The sequence below is a fragment of the Martes martes genome (assembly GCF_963455335.1).
Source record: "Martes martes genome assembly, contig: scaffold_57, whole genome shotgun sequence".
Lineage (NCBI taxonomy): Eukaryota > Metazoa > Chordata > Mammalia > Carnivora > Mustelidae > Martes > Martes martes.
Window position 1 is genome coordinate 498,227 of NW_027666627.1, and position 22,627 is coordinate 520,853.

Consider the following 22,627-nt stretch of genomic DNA (forward strand, 5'->3'; position numbering starts at 1 on the left):
CCAGTTAACTAAGGGCCTTTCATCAGTCATATGATCAGGTCGGTACTAATAAATTGTACAGTATTTTTTTCACCCCTGTAGTTTTATGTTCTTTCTTTACTTGTAGAATTAACACTATAGTTTCAAAAGATTTTCAATTATCTCCTAGAGTAGTGAACGCAGACAATAAATTCAAAGTTACTTACCTATACAAGTGACTTGTTCCTGTTACTTCCTCATGAGCTTGGTAGATCCAAGAAGCAGGACTTTTAAAACAAAGCACCCACAGGCTTCTGTAACATAGGAAGATATGGAACAGAAAAATTATAAAATAAATACATTCAACTTAAAACAGTTCATGTAGAATAATTCCCACTTGATGCCTTTTATAAAGTAACGAGCAAAATTGGTTGCTAGGGACCCAAGATTGTGTATTTACTCATTTAATATAGATTTATTCTGTACTGGCCCTGATAATTTTATATCCTCAATATTTCTAGAACCATTCTGTCGGTTCAGGTGTGCTTCATCTTTATTTTGCATCAGTGCCTTCTCATTCATCTCCCATCTTTTATTACAATGCCCCTCAGATTCATCCCTCTCCACAGCATTTAGAGTGATGTGTCTCGAATGCAAATATGACTGTGAACCATTGTTGAAAATATGTTTGTGTCCAGGTATCTTAAAATTACATATAAGGCTTTCATAATTTTGAGTTCTGCTAAGCTCTCTAACCCTTTCTACTGTCTGCCCTTTTCTCTGGCATCTGAACTGCTTTTGGTGTCTTCCTCTTTGATTCCTGTATTTTAGACAGATATTTACCCTGTTGTGTGTTTCTCTCCCTTGTCTTACTGCGCCCTCTAACCCCTTTGACTCTGGCTGACCTCAGTGTTGCTGTCTCAGTTCAGGCATTATCTCCACAAAAACCATTCCTGACACCTTTTATCTACATGCTGCTTTAAACCTGGGTGCTTAGCACTTACTGGGACCTCAGTAAATAATTACTGAGTAGAATAAAGACTGTTTACACAGAGATGATTTAAGAGATTGTCCCATACAGGGGTCCCTGGGGGGCTCAGTCGGTTGAGTGTCCAACTCTTGATTTTGGCTCAGGTCAAGCCCCAAGTGGGGTTCAGTGCTGGGCGTGGAGCCTGGTCAAAATTCTCTCTCCCTCTTCTCCTTCCCCCCGTCTCTCTCTTAAAAAAAGAGAAAGAGAGAGATTGTCCCATACAGTCTAGTAACAAAAGGAATATGTACACATAAAGAAGTAACTTACAGTTCGGGTGGTGAAGATGCACTAGAAAAATCTGTATGGTACTAACGTAGCCCCAAAGAAAGAGATCTATTTATCTAGGGAAGGGTAGCCTTAATCAAGGATGACTTTGTGTAGCAGTCTGTGTCCTAGAAGATGTGAAGAAATTTGTCAAGAAGTAGAGGAAAACATTTTAGGAATGTTTACATTCATCAGGGAAATACACCCATAGGAAGGTTGTACACTGATAAAGGCATAAAAAATACTAGTAATTTTGGAAACCATGAATAATGTTGTAGTTGAAGCTTAGGGTGACGTTTAAGAGGTACTGTAACAAGGTAAAGAATAGTCTGTTGTGATTTTATATCTTTCTGCTGCATTTTAAAAATTTGTTTCTGATTGTTTTGTTCATTGGTGTTAGGTGGGTGAATTTGTGAATGATTCTTTGAGATGTTTGTATGCCTTTAACCTAGTGACATTTAGTATTTCCCAAATGGTTTGTTGAAGTTTTTGATAATGAAAAGTATTTCTTAAAGTAAATATCCAGCTAAAGATTAAGTTTAATTTAAACTCTTAATTGATAAGATGTTGTTTTCTATTTTTATGAAGGTTATAGCTTTTATCTAACCAGTCTAATTTGTCTATTTTAATAAAATATATAGATTTTTCAGCAGAACTAGACTTAGAAATGACAACAGAAAAAGAGGAAGAAAGTCTTAATGAAAGTGAAAATAAACACCTGCAGGTATATACAAATTTAAATTTAAACTTCCAATTTTATATTGTTTTCCCTGCTTTAAGAATGTAACATAGTTCAAATGAAATTATCTTCTGAACAAAATGTATTGAAGTTGATCGATTATAATTTAGTATTTAGTTTTTGTAAAATTTTACAAGTTACCATATTTAAAATATTGTTAGAATTTATAGTAGCTTGTAGTTAAACTTCATCCTTGGAATTGGACCAAAAAAATTCCTGAATATTGTTTGCTTCTTCCATTTTTGTAAGTTTTTACATGCTAAAAAGTTGACATCAAATACTGAACCATATGTTTAAGCAGTTGAAATTAAGTGCAGTATAACAATTATGACTATTGACTTAGATTCATGTAGAAGGAGTGGTTCTTAATGTGCAGTTCTCAGTGGTTCAAAACGTGCAGTTCTGTATTGTCAGTCACTAATGCCAAGATTAAAGATTTATTTTGTCTTGTGATCTCTGTGTAGTTGACTTCAGAGAGTAGGATCATAAAATGAACACAATTGCCTATTGTAGAATCAAACCTTCCAGGATGGGACCTTTGTATTTGGGTAATAAACAGGAACGTTTTCAGTTATTTAATTTCCATATAGGGAATCTGTAAATATTATTAACATTTTTCTTATCCACTCTCAGTGGACGTTACAATAGCTGGATACAGGCAGATAATTTATAGTGATGTATAACACTATCATAGTATATAATTTGAATTAAAATTTAGGAATTTATTTTTCTTTCTGATTGATGTTTATTGATTTTGGCTCCTAATAATAAGTTTGTCTATTCTCTAGTTATTAATCTTTAAAAAAATTCTCAAATGCACTATTGGGGTCACTGTTTAAGGTATGGTAAGATAAAATGGTTTTAAGTTTATAACATTGAAAATCATCTAATTCATTTTTTGGTAGATGTGACATGTAATGAATTGTTTAGTTTAAAAAAACTGACAAAGTTAAGTTTATGGATTTGTGTTTTTCTTCTGTCTCAGGCTAGGGCAAGTTATTTTCGCTTCTTAGTTACAATCCAGTGACTTGGGAGCAGCTTAACATAGATTAAGACATTTAACAGTTAAATTTTAATTATTTTCTAATTTTTTCTTTGTCCATACTTGATTACTTAAGGATAAAGTTATTTTACAAACATGTATGCCAACAGAAAGGACATCTGAAAATGAAACACAGCAATTTAACTTTTATATCTGTCAAAAATGGCTCAAGAACCAGGAATGAATAAGGAATGTGATAGAGGATGATAGATTTTTATATTCAGAACATCCCTCTGTTCAAAAGTGTGAGGACATGTGGACCAAACAAGACAAATTAGAGTGGAAAAATAAGTTAAAACTCATCACCAGAGAGTTAAAGCAGAAGTTTGGTGAAATTTGTGGGAAAAAAAAATTACTGCTTATCCTAAGGAAGATTCACTACATGGTCACTTTAAAGAAGGAGCAAACTTAATGGAAATACCTTCTAATTTGACAAATGATAGACTTGATTGTGAGAAAAAAGATGCATTTGCATCTTTGAACAGAAAGAGTCTAGACTTGAAAATGTCGTTCTTTCTCATTCATCCTCAGATCATAGTTGCCAGTCATCTTCTGATCTTTCCTTAAGTGAAAATAAATCAGACTCTGAAAATGATAACAAATCAGACTTTGAGCATATTTTTAACAAAAATGAGAGTTTTGATAGTGACATAGAAAATAAAAAAGTAAGGAACCCAGGGGTTACGTTTGAAGGGAAAGAAGACCAGGAGTTTGACATGCAAATGGCAAAAAGTATAAACCAAACTAGTTATTTTAAAGATTTTATTTACTTGTCAGAGAGAGAGTGAGAGAGAGAGAGAGAGAGAGAGAGAGACAGCATGTGCACACAAGCAGGGGGAAGTCCTGGCAGAAGAAGCAGGCCTGAACTCTGTCCCAGGACTCTGGGATCATGACCTGAGCCCAAGGCAGATACTTAGCCAACAAGCTATCCACGTGTCCCAATTCCTCTCTTTTTATTGACACAGAAATGAAGCAGAATTTATAAAAATTGCAGTTACTTGTAATGATAAGCACAAAATATTTTTATCAATTAAAATTAGGACAAACTAAGAGTCAAATGATATAATTAATGAAAAAAGTTCTGGGATGCCTGGGTGGCTCAGTTGGTTAAGAGCCTGCCTTTGGCTTGGGTCATGATCCCAGGGTCCTGGGATGGGGTCCTGCATTGGGCTCCCTGCTCAGGAGGGAGCCTGCTTCTCCCATTGCTGGCACCTCCTCCTGCTTGTGCGCTCTCTCTCTCTGATGAATAAATAAATAAAATCTTTAAAACATGTATAATTAATGAAAAAAGTTCATTTTAATGAATAAACTAGTAACGATTATCCTTCCTATCAAACTTCCATTAAAGATTGAAGAAACGGAGAAGCACCAAAATGATGAAATGGCAGTATTAGAAAGCGTATATGCTTCTGCTGCTGCTGGACTAATGCATCAAAGAGGGAGTGGAAAAACTGATAACAACCTATGTCCTATTATGGAAAATGAAGAATCTGATGGGTAAGCCTATAGCAATGCTTAAATAGTAGGTAATTATTATTTTCCTATAAAACAAATTCTAGTTGGAGCTAACATTCATGATTAACAAATTTTATGTTTTTTAGTAAGGCTATGTCATCTTGGGTGCTAATCAGAAAAATTTAAATAATGAGATACCATTTTTTGCTATCATAGTGATACATATTTTATTAAAAAATTAACAACCAAAGTTAGCAAATGTGAAGAAAAGGGCATTCTTATACACTGTTGTTAAATAAAATTGGTAAAGCCCTTCCGAAGGGTGATTTAGCAGTGTGTTTCAAAAATTTTAAATATTCTGACCTTTTATCCCAAGAACTTCATTGCTAGGACTAGATCCTATAGGAAAACATGACTTGTGTAAACACACACACACACACACACACATTCTAAGGACATTTATTATACATTTATATATATATATATAAAATATGACATATGTTAAGGATATTTATTATAGCATTATTTTCACATAAAAAGTTGGAGATAGTCTAAGTATCTGTCAATAGGGAAGTAAACTTTCACCCCTGTAAAACAATGTAGTACGCGACTGTTTGAAAAAATGAGTTTAGGTCTACAAGGTACTAATTGTTTAACAAAGTATATTTAAAGTTTTTGGTTTGATGTCATGTTTTATGCAAATTTTAGAATACTTTTATTTACTTATTTATTTTTCTACCCCAGCATTTCTTTTTCTTTTTTTTTTTTTTAATTACGCTATGGTAGTCACCATACAGTACATCATTAGTTTTTGATGTAGTGTTCTGTGATTCGTTGTTTGTGTATAACACCCAGTGCTCCATGCAATACATGCCCTACTTAATACCCATCATTGGGCTCACTCAACTCCCCCACCCCATTCCCCTTTAAAACCCTCAGTTTGATTCCCAGAGTCCATAGTGTCTCATGGTTCATCTCCCCCTCTTATTTTCCCCCCTTCATTTTTCCCTTCCTTCTAATTCCTCCATGCTATTCCTTATGTTCCACAAATAAGTGAAACCATGTCATAATTGTCTTTCTCTGCTTGACTTATTTCACTCAGCATAATCTCCTTCAGTTCCATCACGTTGATGCAGATGTTGGTATTCATCCTTTTTGATGGCTGAGGAATATTCCATTGTATATATGGACCGTATCTTCTTTATCCATTCATCTGTTGAAGGTTACCTCTGCTCCTTCCACAGTTTGGCTATTGTAGACATTGCTGCTATGAACATTGGGATGCATATGGCCCTTCTTTTCACTACATCTGTATCTTTGGGGTAAATACCCAGTAATGCAATTGCTGGGTCTTAGGGTAGCTCTGTTTTAATATATATATATATATACATATATATATATATATGTATATATATATATTTACATTATATATATTATATATATATTATATATATATATTTAGATTTTTATTTATTTATTTGACAGAGAGAGATCCCAAGTAGGCAGAGAGGCAGGCAGAGAGAGAGAGGAGGAAGCAGGCTCCCTGCCGAGCAGGGAGCCCGATGCAGGACTCGATCCCAGGACCCTGAGATCATGACCTGAGGCGAAGGCAGAGGACCAACCCACTGAGCCACCCAGGCGCCCTGTTTTTAACTTTTTGAGGAACCTCCACACTATTTTCCAAAGCAGCTGCACCAACTTGCATTCCCAACAGTGTAACAGGTTTCCTCTTTCTCACATTCTCTCCAACATTTGTTGTTTCCTGTCCTGTTAATTTTGGGCATTCTAACTGGTGTAAGTTGGTATCTCAATGTAGTTTTGATTTGAATTTCCCGATGGCTAATGATGATGAACATTTTTTCATGTGTCCGTTAGCCATTTGTATGTCTTCTTTGGAGAAGTGTCTGTTCATGTCTTCTGCCCATTTTTTAATATAATTTTTTATTTTTTTATTAACATATAATGTATTATTAGCCCCAGGGGTACAGGTCTGTGAATCACCAGGTTTACACACTTCATAGTACTCACTATAGCATATACCTTCCCCAATGTCCATAACCCAACCACCCTCTCCCTACCCCTCTCCCCCCAGCAACCATCACTTTGTTTTGTGAGATTAAGAGTCTCTTATGGTTTGTCTCGCTCCCGATCCCATCTTGTTTCATTTATTTCTTTCCTACCCCCCAAGTCCCCCATGTTGCCTCTCAACTTCCTCATATCAGGGAGATCATATGATTGTTGTCTTTCTCTGATTGACTTATTTCACTCAGCATAATACCCTCTAGTTCTATCCATGTCATCACAAATGGCAAGATTTCATTTCTTTTGATGGCTGCATACTATTCCATTATATATATATATATATATACACACACACACACATATATATATATGTATATGTATATATATATGTGTGTGTGTGTGTATATACCCCGCATCATCTTTATCCATTCATCTGTTGATGGACATCGAGGTTCTTTCCATTGTTTGGCTATTGTGGACATTGCTGCTATAAACATTCAGGTGCCCATGCCCCTTCGGATCACTACATATGTATCTTTAGGGTAAATACCCCGTAGTGTGATTGCTGGGTCATAAGGTAGCTCTATTTTCCACTTTTTTGAGGAATCTCCATGCTGCTTTCCAGAGTGGTTGCACCAGCTTGCATTCCCACCAACAGTGTAGGAGGGTCCCCCTCTCTTCGCATCCTCGCCACGATTTGTCATTTCCTGACTTGTTAATTTTAGCCATTCTGACTGGTGTGAGGTGGTATCTCATTGTGGTTTTGATCTGTATTTCCCTGATGCTGAGTGATGTGGAGCACTTTTTCATGTGTCTGTTGTTCTGCACATTTTTTGACTTGATTATTTGTTTTTTGGGTGTGAAGTTTGGGAAGTACTTTATAGATCTTGGATACCAGCCTCTTGGATATAAAGTACTTTATAGATCTTGGATACCAGCCTTTTATCTGTAGTGTCAGTTGCGAATATCTTCTCCCATTCCGTGGGTTGTCTCTTTGTTTTGTTGACTGTTTCCTTTGCTGTGCAGAAGCTTTTTATCTTGAGGAAATCCCAAAAGTTCATTTTCACTTTTGTTTCCCTTGCCTTTGGAGACATGTCTTGAAAGAAGTTGCTGTGGCTGATGTCGAAGAGGTTACTACCTATGTGCTGCTCTAGGATTTTGATGGATTCCTGTCTCACATTGAGGTCTTTCATCCATTTAGAATTTATCTTTGTGTATGGTGTAGGAGAATGGTCGAGTTTTGTGAAAAATGGAATACTTTTAAAATCTGCTGTGTTGCAAAAGGAAGTTACCTGCTATACTGGCACTCTTATTACCAACAAAATTGCTAGTCACTAGGTTTTGGTTTTGGTTCCTAATGCATGAGTGCTCAAATGTTGGACCCTCAAATTGATCTGAGTATTACCAAGAGATTTCATATAGCAACTTCTCCCATGTTCTATACAAACATTTGATTTGATCCCTGTGCTATAAACCAAGATGTTGCTAATGCGTTGAATCTTCTTCTTAAGGTACCATGCACGCGTGCTATTATCCTTCCTTTTTTAAAAAAATTAATTTATTTTATTTTTAATTTTTTAATTTATTATTATTTTTTAAATAAACATATAATGTATTTTTATCCCCAGGAGTACATGTCTGTGAATTGCCAGGTTTACACACTTCACCGCACTCACCATAGCACATACCCTCCCCAATGTCCATAACCCCACCCCCCTCTCCCTCCCCCCACCCCAGCATATTATCCTTCCTTTTTAAAGAGAATCTATTTCTACATGCGCCTCACCAAAATTTTCAATAGTGACTTCATATTATAGAATTTATGAGAATTCAGTTTACAAAATAGGAATATTTTCTACATTCTAAACCCCTTGTACTTTCCTTACAGAATTTTAATATGACTAATGATTTTGGATAGTAGAAGATATCCTAGAGTTAGATGTTTTTTATCAAGCATGAAATACTGCTGTTGGAACTTAGAGTTTTTCTGTGGTCTTTCTAAGCATGAGAAAAATGATAATCAGTTTATATAATATTATATATCTAGAAAATTTTTAAGGAGTCTTTTGCTTGTATAATTTCCTGAATTATTTAATGCTTTGGTTTGGCTTTTTAAAAAGATTTTATTTGTTTATATTAGAGAGAGAGTGGGGGGTGAGGTGCAGTGGTGGGGAGAGGGACAAGCGGGCTTGGCACTGAGAGCAGAGCCCTGTGCAGGGCTTGATCCCACAACCCTGAGATCATGGCCTGAGCCAAAACCAAGAGTCGAAGACTTAACCGGCTAAGCCACTCAGGCATCCCCTTGGTCAGGCACATAAAAAAAAAATTAGTGCTACATGTATGCAATTTAAAAAATTTCAAAATATTACAAAAATACTACATCATCATTGTGTAAGGATTGAACTAAACAAGAAAATTGAGTCATCTGTGATCATTCCACTTTGCTATGAAATCCTTAAAAGAACCACATACACTCAGTGATCCTTACTTCCCTCCCATTCGCTCTTGAATTCTCACTAGTAATTTTCACTCCCATTACTCCAAAATTGATTTTTCAAAGGTTACCACTGATTTTCATTTTAATAAATCTAGACATAATTTCTTAGATCTTTTTTTTTTAACCTATCAGCAATATTTGACCCATTGGAAAACTCTCTTCTCCAAAATTCTGTCTTCATGTAGATTTCAGAATATCACTCACTCACCTGGTTTCCCCCTGCCTTTCTAGTCTGTACATCTCAGCCTGATTTGCTTCTTTCTCCTCATTCTCCTGATTCTCCTTCCAGGAATCAGTCCTTGATTTTCTTTCTCTTGACTTTTACCATCTTTTTTTTTTTTTTTTTAATTTACTTATTTGTTAGAGAGAGAGCGAGCGAGCACAGGCAGACAGAGTGGCAGGCAGAGGCAGAGGGAGAAGCAGGCTCCCTGCGGAGCAAAGAGCCCGATGTGGGACTCGATCCCAAGACGCTGGGATCATGACCCGAGCCGAAGGCAGCTGTCCAACCAACTGAGCCACCCAGGCGTCCCATTGACTTTTACTATCTTGTATATTCTAATGACCCTCAAGTTTGTATCTCCAGCCCACATCTCTCTGTGGAATTCCAGACTTACACATAAAACCACCTATTTGATATTTTGGGGGATAGTTATTGGGTATTGCAAACTTAACATGCCCAAAATTGAACTACTGATATTCTTTCTTATACCTGCCTTTCTTGTCTTTCCTAATTAAGTTAATGACAATTCTTCTAGTTGCTCTGCCAAAAAACTTGGTATCATCTTTGACTCCTGTCTTTTTCTTTTTCATACATACCCCATCTAATCTGTCAGCCAATCTTGTCAGGTCTTCCTTCAAAATATAATCAGAAGCCAAACACATCCTCCATGACCAAGCCACTGTCATCTGTTGTCTGTATCGGTGTAATAATTAACTAATTGGTCTTCTTGTTTGTTCGTTCTTTTGCCTTTTCTTTTTCCATTAATTCTAAACACAGTGGATCTTTTAAAACATAAGTCAGAGTATGTCTTCCTCTGCTCAAACCCCAGTTGCCTCCCATTTCGCTCAGAGTATGTGCCGAAGTTCTTTCTAACACCTACAAGGCTTTGTGTGATCTATTCATCTCAGGTCTCTCCCTGTTGCTTACTACCTCTCCTTGATTTGAACTCCTATTTTCTGTCCTTTTCACTCTGCTGAGGTACACTGAATGTTTCACTTTTTTTTTTTTCTCACTATAAACACTTTGAGCTTACCTCTCTACTTCCTGTTGACTCTGTCTGGAGTGCTTTTCCCATCAATAATACTCTTATGGCTTGCTTGCTCCTTGCTCCTTCCTTTTTTTTTTTTTTTAATTTAATTTTTGCTTAAAAATTAAGGCATTTCGGGGTGCCTGGGTGGCTCAGTGGGTTGAGTCTCTGCCTTCAGCTCAGGTCATGATGCGGGGGTCCTGGGATCAAGCCCTGCATCGGGCTCTCTGCTCAGTGGGGGGCCTGCTCCGCCGCCCCCCACCCCCGCCCCGCCGCCTGCCTCTCTGCCTACTTGTGATCTCTCTCTCTGTCAAATAAATAAATAAAATCTTAAAAAAAATTAAGGCCTTTCTTGGTTATCCCGATTTCTTGGTTATCCTATATTTTGGGAAATATCCTGATTTCTTGGTTATCCTATAGCACATCAAAATTTGATTTCTCTGCTTTAGTTTTTCTCCTCTACTACTGGCTATTTTGCCTGTGTAGTTTATTGTTTTTTGTGTTTACTTCACTCATGAATAGGATTTTTATCTGTTCATTGCCATGTTCTCAGTGCCTAGAAAATGTTCTAGCATATATAGTTCTATTCAATAAATGTTTATTGAGTGAATGGGGTTTAACCTGCATGTATTGTTTTTAACATAATGCTGATTCTCACTTAAACAAAAGGAAAGTTTGACATGGGTCCCTTCTGACAATTTAACCTGTCAGTTGTATGCATTTTTTTTTTAATTTTTGGGGGGCCCAATATTGTGGTTACTTGCTACTTATTCTTTTACTGGTATTTATGTTAGCTTTAATTATAGTAAAATGGATCAAAGGAATCACAAACTTCATTTATATTTTATTAGGGAAAATGCAATATGATTGTAAATTATTATAAGATTTTAACAATTCTTGCAAAAGGATTATGAGCCCTCAATATGTAAACTAAGAAGATGAAGCTGGAATTTATTGCCTACTAGTAAGAGAGAACTATGCTGGTCAGTCTTTTCTGACAGAGCAGTCTGCTATTCTTATATAGGGTTTTGGGAAGAGTAGAGTTTAAGGTTTGGGGGGCTTTCAGAGAATTAAGTGGTTTGTCATCATCTGAAACACCATGGTAATTTGGGTGAGACTGTTGGTTGGTTGGTTGGCACTCGAGGCATGTGTATTGGAGTGATTTTGTTCCATATTGGCTTTCTTTTAGAAGGGAGGAGCTGACATTGCCTGATTGGTGAGTGAGGCCAGTAGGCATTGATCAATTACACACATTTAAAACTGCATATGGTGGCTTCTTGTTACTATGGCTTCCTATTCCTATTTGGGTTCCCCCCACCCTAAGTTTGAGGCGAATTTAACTAGATTTTTTCTATTTAAAAGTTGCTTCTATCAACTGTGTTCAAAATGAAAGCTATTTCATATTCTGTAATTATAGATTTATTTTTGAAATTTAGGTCGAGAGAGATTGTTCAATAATTGCTTTCAGGAAGATCCTTCTTTTTTGGATGTTAAATTTTAACTAGAATAGTTATCTGTTTAACAGTTTTAAAACAGTAATTGCTAGCTTTGTTTTTGTTTTCAGTGCTCTGAGGGGCTCATGTTCAATTCCTAAATTAATCATCTCTTGTGGGAAATTTAGTCTTTTTGTGAGTTTAGGTAGCTATATGCTAATAATATTCTCTTGCATGCATTTAGTCCACGAAAAAGTAATTATAATTTTGTATTAGTAAATCTAGCTTTTTATGTTAGGATTAAATAGTAAGGTAAAAGTATACAAAAGTTACCAAATCATTTTCTTTAAGAAAATTAAGAAGAAATTATTTGTGTGAGAGAGAGTATGAGCAGGAGGGAGGGACAAAGGGAGAGGGCGAAGCTCAGCGGGGAGCCTGATTTGGGGTTCGATCCCAGGACCTGGAGATCATGACCTGAGCTGAAGGCAGACCTTATCCGACTGAGCCATCCAGGCACCCTCAAATAATTTTATTTTCAAACAAAATTAATCAGATTATTGCTATTTTTGACATGTGAGTATTGTTGAATTTTGTCCAGATTTTTTGAGGTATAATTGACAGATAACTGTGTAGGTGTAAGGTATACCTGTATTACTTTAATACTCTTTTATATTGTCAAATGATAATAGTGTTAATAACTCTATCACCTCGCATAATTATCATTTCTTTTTTAGCAACTCTTTTAGTAACTTTCAAATATGTAACAGTATTATTAACTGTAATCACCATTCTGTACATTAGACCCTCAGATCTTACTAATCTTGTAATGGGAAGTTTGTACCCTTTAGCCAATATCTATCCATTTCCCTCAGCCTCCTACCCCTGGCAACCACAAGTCTATAAATGTGTTTTTTTCAAGATTCCGTGTGTAAGATTATAGAGTATTTGTCTTTTTGGATGACTTCGTTCACTTAGCTTAATTCCCTCAAGGTTCATTCATGCTGTCGCAGATGGCAGGGTTTCCCTCTTTTTTTTGTGGCTAAAAATATTCCATGGTAAATATATACCACATTTTTTTAATTAAATTTTTTATTTATTTTCAGCATAACAGTATTCATTGTTTTTTCACCACACCCAGTGCTCCATGCAATCTGTGCCCTCCCTAATACCCACCACCTGGTTCCCCCAACCTCACACCCCCCCGCCCCTTCAAAACCCTCAGGTTGTTTTTCAGAGTCCATAGTCTCTCATGGTTCACCTCCCCTTCCAATTTCCCTCAACTCCCTTCTCCTATATATATATACACCACATTTTTAAATCCGTGGATCCCCTGATGGGCATGTAGGTTGTTTCCATGTCTTGGCTGTTGTAAATAATGCTGCAGTAAACATAGAGGTGCAGGTACCTCTTTGAGATACTGATTCATTTCTGTCAGAATGTTCCCAGAAATAGGATTACTGGATATTCTGATAGTTCTATTTTTAGTTTCTTGAGGAACCTCCACACTGTTTTGCATAGTGGCTGTACCAGTTTACAGTCCTGTGACAGTGTGTAAGGATTCCCTTTTCTGTACATCTTTGCCAGTGGTATCTCTTCCCTTTTTGTTGTAAGCCATTTTATTAGGTGTGAGGTGATCGATATATCATTATGGTTTTGATCTGCATTTCCCTGATGAATAGTGATGTCGAGCCCATTTTTTGGTCCTGTTGGCCATTTGAATATCTTCTGAGGAGAGCTGTCTATTAAGATGCCTTGCCCAGTTTTTAATTGTATTTGGTTTTTTGCTGTTGAATTTTATGAATTTCTTATATACTTTACATATTAACCTTTTTTCAGATAGTGTGGTTTGCACATATTTTCATCCATTCTGTAGGTTGCTTTTTCATTTGCTTTGTTTTTTAGATAAATTCAACTTAGTTAACATATATTGTATTACTAGTTTCAGGGGTAGACTTTAGTGATTCATCACCTGCATGTAACACCCAGTGCTCATCACAAGTGCCCTCCCTAATGCCCACCGCACAGTTAGACCATCGTCCCGTCAACTCCCCTCCAGCAACCCTGTTTGTTTCCTCTAGTTAAGAGTCCCTTATGGTTTGCTTCCATCTCTGTTTTTATCTTATTTTTTCCTTTCCTTCCCCTATATATTCAACGTAAATGGAACTAGAGTGTTGCTCGTTTCTTTTGCCGTGCAGAAACATTGCTTGTTCCACCGATTCTGCTTTTGTTGCTTGTACTTTTGATGTCACATCCAAAATCATTGCCAACATCAATGTCAGGGAGCTTTCCCCCGTTTTCTTGTAGGAGTTTTATGGTTTAAGGTTATATATTTAAGTCTTTAATCCAGTTTGGGTTAATTTTTGTGAGTGGTGTAAGTTAGGGGTCTGGTTTCATTCTCTGCATGTGAATATCCAGTTTTCTCAGGATCATTTATTGAAGAGATTATCTTTTCTTCCTTGAGTGTGCTCAGCTCCCTTATCAAATTTTAGTTGACTATATCCATGGGTTTATTGTCCGGTTCTTGATTCTGTTTCTTTGCGTTTTGTGGTTTTTTTTTTTGTTTTGTTTTGTTTTTATGAATGGTCATCCTATTTTGATTATTGTACCTTTGTAACAGTTCGAAAACAGGAAGTGTGATGCTTCCAGCTTTGTTCTTTCCTGGACTGATTTGCTTATTTGGGGTGTTTTTTGTTCTATATAAATTTAAGTATTCTTTTTCCTATTTCTCTGAAAAATGTCACTGGAATTTTGACGGGGATTGCATTGAATCTACAGATGGCTTTGAGTCACGTGGATATTTAATGTTGATTTCTCTAATCCATGAATAATGAGATATCTTCCTATTTGTGTGTCTGATGTTTCTTTTATCAAAGTCTCATAGATTTTAGTGTACATATCTTTCACCTCCTTGGTTAAGTTTATTCCTAAGTATTTTGTTCTTTTTGATGCTTTTGTGAATGGTATTTTTAAATTTCTTTTTCAGATTTTTTTGGTTAATGTATAGAAATGTAACGGATTTGTATATGTGGATATTGTATCCTTCATCTTTGCTAGTTCTAACAGCTTTTTGGTGGTGTCTTCAGCATTTTCTATATGTAAGATCATATCCTCTGCAGACAAAGACAGTTTGATTTCTTCTTTTCTGATCTGGATGCCTTTCATTTCTTTATCTAGTCTGATGTTTAATACGAGTGGTAAGGTGGGCGCCTTTGTCTTATTCTTGAACTTAGAGGAAAAACTTTCAGTGTTTTGCCACTGAGTATGATGTTAGCTGTGGGTTTTTCATATGTGGTCTTAGTTATGTTCAGGTATGATACTTTGGTACCCACTTTATTGAGAGTGTTTATCATGAAAAGATGTTGAATTTTGTCAAATGCTTTTTCTGCACATATTGAGATGATCATGTAATTTTTTTCCCATTCTGTTAATGTGTATCAAACTTACTGATTTGATTTGATTGATTTCTATAGGATAATTTTGCTCAATAAAGTATTCTTGGTTGGCAGTTCTTTTCTCTCAGCATTTTTTTTAAGCTTTTATTTATTTGACACAGAGAGAGGGATCACAAGTAGGCAGAATGGCAGGCTGAAGAGAGGGGGAAGCAGGCTCCCTACTGAGCAGACAGCCCGATGTGGGGCTCAATCCCAGGACCCTGAGATCATGACCTGAGCTGAAGGCAGAGGCTCAGCCCATTGAGCCACTCAGGTGCCCTTCCAACTCTTTATTAAACTTCTCATTTTGTTCATCTAGTATTTTTCTCATTTTATTGAACTGTTTTTTTTGTTTTGTTTTGTTTTTTAAGATTTTATTTGTTTATTTATTTATTTTAGAGAGAGCATGTGTGTGAGCCGGGCAAGTAGCAGAGGGGGAGCGACATGCAGACTCCACACTGAGCATAAGGCTGATGCTGGGCTGGATCTCATGACCTTGCGATCATGAAACAAAATCAAAGGTCAGGTGCTTAACAGACTGAGCCACCCAGGCACCCCTGAATTGGCTTTTTGTGTTTTCTTGTAGCTCACTGAGTTTACTTAAAACTGCTATTTTGAATTCTTTTTTGGATAAACTACTGATCTTCATGTGTTTGAAATCAATTACTGGAAGATTATTGTGATCATTTTGTGGTATCATATTTCCTTGACTTTTTATATTCTTTAAAGTTTTACATTGCTGTCTTTGCATTTGAAGTAGTCTTTAATGACTACCTTTCCAGTGTATCCAAACCTGATTTTGTTTTGTTTTGTTTTGTTTTTGCTCTGGTGGTGTGCTGGAACTTTACTGTAGGAAATCTAGTTTTTCTAAAAAAGCTCTTTTGTCAATGGGTGATTATCTAAGTGTTTTCCAGGGGCTCCCAGATGTGGTTGAGAGGAAGGGGCTGGAGCCAGTCTATGGGCTATTGCTGGGTCCATAGCTGGGACTGTAGTGAGTGTGCCTGTTATCTGATGCATGGGTAGGCAAGAGTTTTCCTAGGTCCCTTGGTTTATGGTGCTTGGTTCCACAGCTCCTACAAAGAGGTCCACAGCTGCTTTGTCACCACAAAGACATTGTATTGTAGTTGTATATTGATCAGTCTTTGAAGCAAGGGATGTGTATTTGCTTATATATGGTTGGACTTCATAACTGTTCTGTGAACTAATAAATGAATTGAAATGGGTAGCCGCATTTTACAAAAAATTGTTTTTTTTTAAATTCTTGACCAGTGAAATTATTAGAAAACATTGGCTTTTTAAATCTTTAAAAAAATTTTTTAAAAGATTTTTTTAAATTAAATTTAATTTTTTCCCAGTGCTCCAATATTCATTGTTTATGGACCACACCCAGTGCTCCATGCAATATGTGCCCTCCTTAATACCCACCACCAGGCTCAACCAACCCCCCACCCCCACCCCTCCAAAACCCTCAGTTTGTTTCTCAGAGTCCACCACTCTCGTGGTTTGTCTCCCCCTCCGATTTCCTCCAACTCACTTTTCCTCTCCATCTCCCAATGTGCTCCATGTTATTACTTGCTCCACAAGTAAGTGAAACCATATGATAATTGACTCTCTCTGCTTGACTTATTTCACTCAGCATAATCTCCTCCAGTCCCGTCCATGTTGATACAAAAGTTGGGTATTCACCCTTTCTGATGGAGGCATAATATTCCGTTGTATATATGGACCATATCTTCTTTATCCATTCGTCTGTTGAAGGGCATCTTGGCTCTTTCCACAGTTTGGGGATTGTGGCCGTTGCTGCTATGAACATTGGGGTACAGATGGCCCTTCTTTTCACTACATCTGTATCTTTGTGGTAAATACCCAGTAGTGCAATTGCAGGGTCAGAGGGAAGCTCTATTTTTAATTTCTTGAGGAATCTCCACACTGTTCTCCAAAGTGGCTGCACCAACTTGCATTCCCTACAGTGTAAGAGAGTTGCCCTTTCTCCACATCTTCTCCAACACTTGTTGTTTACTGTCTTGTTGATTTTGGCCATTCTAACTGGTATAAGGTGGTATCTCAATGTGGTTTTGGTTTGAATCTCCCTGATGGCTACCGAAGATGAACATTTTTTCATGTGTCCATTAGCCATTTGTATGTCTTCTTTGGAGAAGTGTCTGTTCATGTCTCTGCCCATTTTTTGATGTGATTTTCTGTTTTGTGTGTGTTAAGTTTGAGGAGTTCTTTATAGATCTTGGATATCAGCCTTTTGTCTGTAGTGTCATTTGCGAATATCTTCTCCCATTCCATGGGTTGTCTCTTTGTTTTGTTGACTGTTTCCTTTGCTGTGCAGAAGCTTTTTATCTTGAGGAAGTCCCAAAAAGTTCATTTTCACTTTTGTTTCCCTTGCCTTTGGAGACATGTCTTGAAAGAAGTTGCTGTGGCCGATGTCGAAGAGGTTACTGCCTATGTTCTCCTCTAGGATTTTGATAGATTCCTGCCTCACATTGAGGTCTTTTATCCATTTCGAGTTTATCTTTGTGTATGGTATAAGAGAATGGTCGAGTATTTATTTGAGAGAGAGGGATAGAGAGTAAGAAAGAGCATGAGAAGGGAGAAGACCACTGAGCCAAAGGAAGTGGCTTAACCAACTGAGCCACCCAGGTTCCCGAAAACATTAGCTTTTTAATGGATGTTTTAAATGGATTTTTTTGAAAAATAGTGCTCCTGCTTTGGATATAAAGGAAGTAAGGAAAGGGGATAAAGAAAAACAAACATCAAAAGAATCTGTGATTACATCAAGGTTTGAGAAAGCCCCTTCTCTAACTTCTCATCCTCTACAAATGAATGATGACAACACTTCAAGTGGAATGGATCAGGATGAAGGAAGGTAAAATCTACAAATTCTTTATTTCCTTCTGAAGGAATTTTAACAGTGATTACTTTTTATGGAAATGAAATGCTGTAGCGTAGGTACAAGTGAAGACAAGAAATACTCAAGTATATCAGACACACTGCTTGAAAGGTTAAGATGAGGACAAGTGACTTTGACAAGGAGCAGTTTCAACAGTCACCATGGAAGCTGGACTGTAATGAATAAGTATAAAGAACTCCTTAAAGAATTTTTACAGGGAAAGGTAATAGAGAAATGGATGATATGAAAAAGAATGTGGAGTTCAAAAGAATTTTCTTTATTTTTTAATTTTAAGATGGGAGCTTTTAGAATACCTTTGTATGCTCCCGGAAATGATCCAATGGAGATAGGCATGGCTATTTTATTTAATTTTTTTCACATTTCCAAATGTTAGAAAGCTTATTGATTGTATTACATTCTTTTAAAGATGATATAGTAATTGTCCTTAGTACTCCTATTCATGTAGTTTTGTGTCAAGAAATTGTTTATTCAGAATTGGTTCCACCGTGGAGTATTCTCATATAATTGAATATGCAGATACTATCATTCATTCACTTAAAACTATACATATAATAGTAAATATACAAACCTTAGGCCATTCTGAATAGAACTAATCATTCCTTGATAATTTTTTTAGATTTTATTTATTTATTTGACAAACAGAGATCACAAGTAGGCAGAGAGGCAGGCAGAGAGAGAGACGAAGGGAAGCAGGCTCCCTGCTGAGCAGAGAGCCCGTTGTGGGGCTTGATCCTGGACCCTGGGGTCATGATCTGAGCTGAAGGCAGAGGCTTTAACCCACTGGGCCACCCAGGCGTCCCCATTCCTTGATAATTTCAGATATTCAGTGCCTTTGACAGTATCATGAATAGCTATGGTTTTATTAGGGACTTTGAATTATCTGGTTATATTTACTTAATATTTGTTTAGATTCTGGGGGAAGGGGAAAGATTTTATTTATAATTGAAAAAAAAACTATCAATCTATCATAGATTATTACTTTTGGTTTATAAAGTTCTAAATTACAAAGCTGAAGATTCCTGTACCAACAGTGTCATTGACACCTACATAGTATACTCAATAAGTGTCTGTTTGTGAATAAACAGTTGAATGAATAAATGAATGCGCATTGATCAACTTATTTAGAAGAAGCAAATCTTGAGTTGTTTGAAAGTAGATTTTCAATATTGCCTACATATGAAGTTTTTTATTTAAAAAAATGGTTAAGATTCATGAATTATTATTTACAATTATAGCTAAAAATGGAATACGCATAGATTCATTTGCTATCAGATTACTTAAAAACACTTAAATATTACTTTCACCATATACTGTAAAACACGTGTTTTGAAGGCACATTTCCTGGATTTGAATTCTGGGTCTACTCCTGACCACCTGTACCAGCTTTGGGAAGTTACTTTTTTCTGTGCCTCATTTTCTTCCTGTGTAAAATACCCAATATAATTACCTACGTTTATAAGATTGTTGTGAGGCTTAAAATACCCTTAAAACATGTGAAGTTTTCATAATAATGCATAGTGTTTACACAGTAGATCCTCAAAACACTAATATCATGATTATCAAAAAAGGGTTTCTTTCATATAAGAACTTAACTTGCACTTTCCGAATAGTTTTTAGAACCAGTAAAAGCTTGTTTTTATTGAAAATGATGACAAAAAATGTGGTATGTTTCTTCATGTCAAATAATGCAAGTAACGTTATGATTTTCCTTTGCTTTTTGTCAGTTTGATCTAAATTTAATGCTTTGTTAACATGATTCATAATATAGTTTAGATATGATTTAGATATTCGTTGTATGTTAAGTATTTAATGTTTGCCTGAAAAGAATTGATTTTTTTTTAGATCTGCAAAGGAAACATCTAGTGACAAGGAAAAGGTAAATATATACATATAATTTTTTTCATTTATTTTTAAATTTTTATTTTATTACGTTATTTTGATAAATAATGTTTATCAGAAATATTATTCCATGATAAAAAATTACTTTAGGAAAGGCATAGTGAATAAAGAGAAAATCTGCCTTTGTTGTACAGACATATACGTTGAAAAAGTTGTTCAGAAACACTAGTTATTGATAAAGGTCATTTTGATAAAAATCAGTCCTTTCGAAAGTACCTTTTTTTTACTCTTGTAAAAAGATACGGGTATTTATCATCTCTCTACACTTAGTATATTTTATCAACATTTAGGGGACATTTTGAAGTAGTATTATTTATTTGTAGGTTAAAAAGCAAATTGATTCTATGGATGACTTTGATGACTTAACTCTGTCATCTGAAACAATTTCGGAGGGTTTCCGCATGCCTTGCTCTAATTATATGATTTGCATGTCGCTAATTGAACAACATGGCATGGATTGTAAAGGTAAGACCCTTGTGTAAATATGAAGCCTTTGTATGTACATTCCTATAGTAATATGTGCACTTCTTGTCTAGTGCTGTACCATACAACACTGATGTGTTATAGAGCTACTCATCTCAGAAATACGTTTTATATGAAAATAGAGAAATGTTGAATACTCTTAGCCAAAGAGCTGTAATTTCCACTATGTTTTTCGTCATAGGAATGGCACACCTGATGTGTGTTAACTCTCCTCTTCTGTGCCTTCACCCAAGGTCAGGTCAGGTTACCACTACATTTGTCCTAGAATACTGAAACGACCCAGGACTGTTTTCCCTGGCATTCCACTTCCCAGAATCTTGGTCTACACTGCAACCATAGTCACCATATATTTTTAAAAATTTATATTTCATCACGTGACCCCCTTGCTTAAAGCTTAGTTATTACGTCTCATCGTTCTGGGGTGAAAAACCACAGTTCTCAGCTTCATCTTGGATTGTTTCCTATTCTTCTGTCCGTGTCTCAGCCACTGTTTTAGATATTTTTTCTTATTATAGAGGTTTTTTCCCCTCAACAGCTTAAGTTAGGGCAACTGCACATTATGAAGTGTATAATTTGATAGTTTTGACATATGTATATGCATATGAAACCTTAACTGTAATTCAGGCAGTTAATAACCCTTAAGTCTCGTGTCTCTTTGTATTCCCTCATTATGAAACTGCCGAATGGTTTTCTAAAGTAGTTGCACCATTTCCAATTCTCACTAGCAATGTGTAAGAGTTCTGATTTCTCCCTATATATTCATGAACACTTAGTATTGTCAGTTTTTTAAGTCTTAGATGTTCCGATGGGTCTGTAGTATATGTATCATTATGGTTTTAATATACATTTCCCTAATAACTTATAATGTTGAGCATATCTTCGTGGGCTTATTTGCCATCTGTATATCTTCTTTGAACTGTCCAAATCCTTTGTCATTTTAAAAATTAGGTTTTCTTGGGGCACCTGGGTGGCTCAGTGGGTTAAAGCCTCTGCCTTCGGCTCAGGTCATGATACCAGGGTCCTGGGATCGAGCCCCGATATCGGGCTCTCTGCTCAGCGGGGAACCTGCTTCCTCCTCTCTCTCTGCCTGCCTCTCTGCCTACTTGTGATCTCTGTCTGTCAAACAAATAAATAAAACCTTTAAAAAAATTAGGTTTTCTTACCTGTTGAGTTTTGAGAATTCTTTGTATATTCTAGATATAGTTCCTTTATCACCTGTATTTTTTTTTGCAAAGATTTTCTCCCAGTCTGTGACTTTTCATTCTCTCAGCAGTATCTTTTGAAGAGCAGTTTTTCTTTTTGATGAAGTCCAGTTTATACCTTTGTTCTTTTATAGATTTTTGCTTTTGGTATTCCTATCTGAGAAATCTTTGCCTAGCACAAGGTCAGAGGTTTTCTCTCACGCTTTCTTTTAGAAGTTTTGCAGTTGAATAACAAAGTTTTATAGTTTTAGGTCTTACATTTAGATCTGTGATCCATGAGATCCAGTTTGTGTCCTTTTTTTTTTTTTTAAGATTTTATTTGTTTATTTATTTTTTTGACAGAGAGGGAGAGCGTGAGCAGGGGGAATGGCAGGCTGAGGGAGAGAGAGAAGCAGGCTCCCTGCTGAGCAGAGAGCTGGACACAGGACTTAGTCCCAGGACCCGAGATCATGACCTGAGCCAAAGGCAGCCACTTAACTGACTGAGCCATGCAGGCACTCCCATTTTGAGTTCTTTTTTATTTATGATACAGGGTATGGATCCAGGTTCATTCTTGAACTTGGTAAGTTTACTTATTAGTTTTAGTAGCTTTTTAAAAAATTCTGTCAGATTTTTCTACATAACCAAAGTTTATCAAACTTTTTTTAACTACTATTTTACTAATTTCTTCAGGTGGAGCCAAAGGTCATCAGTTTGAGACTTTTCTTCTTTTTTAGTATATACATTCAGTGCTATAAATGTTCATGTGAGTGCTGCTACTGCAGGATTCCAGAAATTCTTAGGTGTTATATGTTCATTCCCATTCAGTTCAGAATATTTTCTAATTTCTTTTTTCCTTACTTCTTTGACCCAGGGGTTATTTAAAGATTTTATTTATTTGAGAGAGAGAGATAGAGAGTGAGAGAGAGAGAGAGAGAGAGCGAGCGAGTCTTAGAGCAGACTCCCCTCTAAGCAGGGAGCCCAGTGTGGGGCTTGATCCCAGGACCCTGAGATCATGACCTGAGC

General features: G+C 36.3%; 1 protein-coding gene across 1 annotated transcript in view; it reads left to right on the top strand.

Annotated features, from left to right (window-relative positions):
- Nucleotides 1–22,627, top strand: part of LOC308337881 (ankyrin repeat domain-containing protein 26-like) — a 147,167-nt gene that overhangs the window by 84,179 nt on the left and 40,361 nt on the right. The window contains exons 11-15 of the mRNA XM_080831426.1: nt 1,894–1,976; nt 4,382–4,530; nt 17,826–17,993; nt 19,881–19,914; nt 20,261–20,402. Of these exons, the coding sequence (XP_080687552.1) occupies nt 1,894–1,976; nt 4,382–4,530; nt 17,826–17,993; nt 19,881–19,914; nt 20,261–20,402 (576 nt within the window). The remainder of the gene's footprint in view (nt 1–1,893; nt 1,977–4,381; nt 4,531–17,825; nt 17,994–19,880; nt 19,915–20,260; nt 20,403–22,627) is intronic.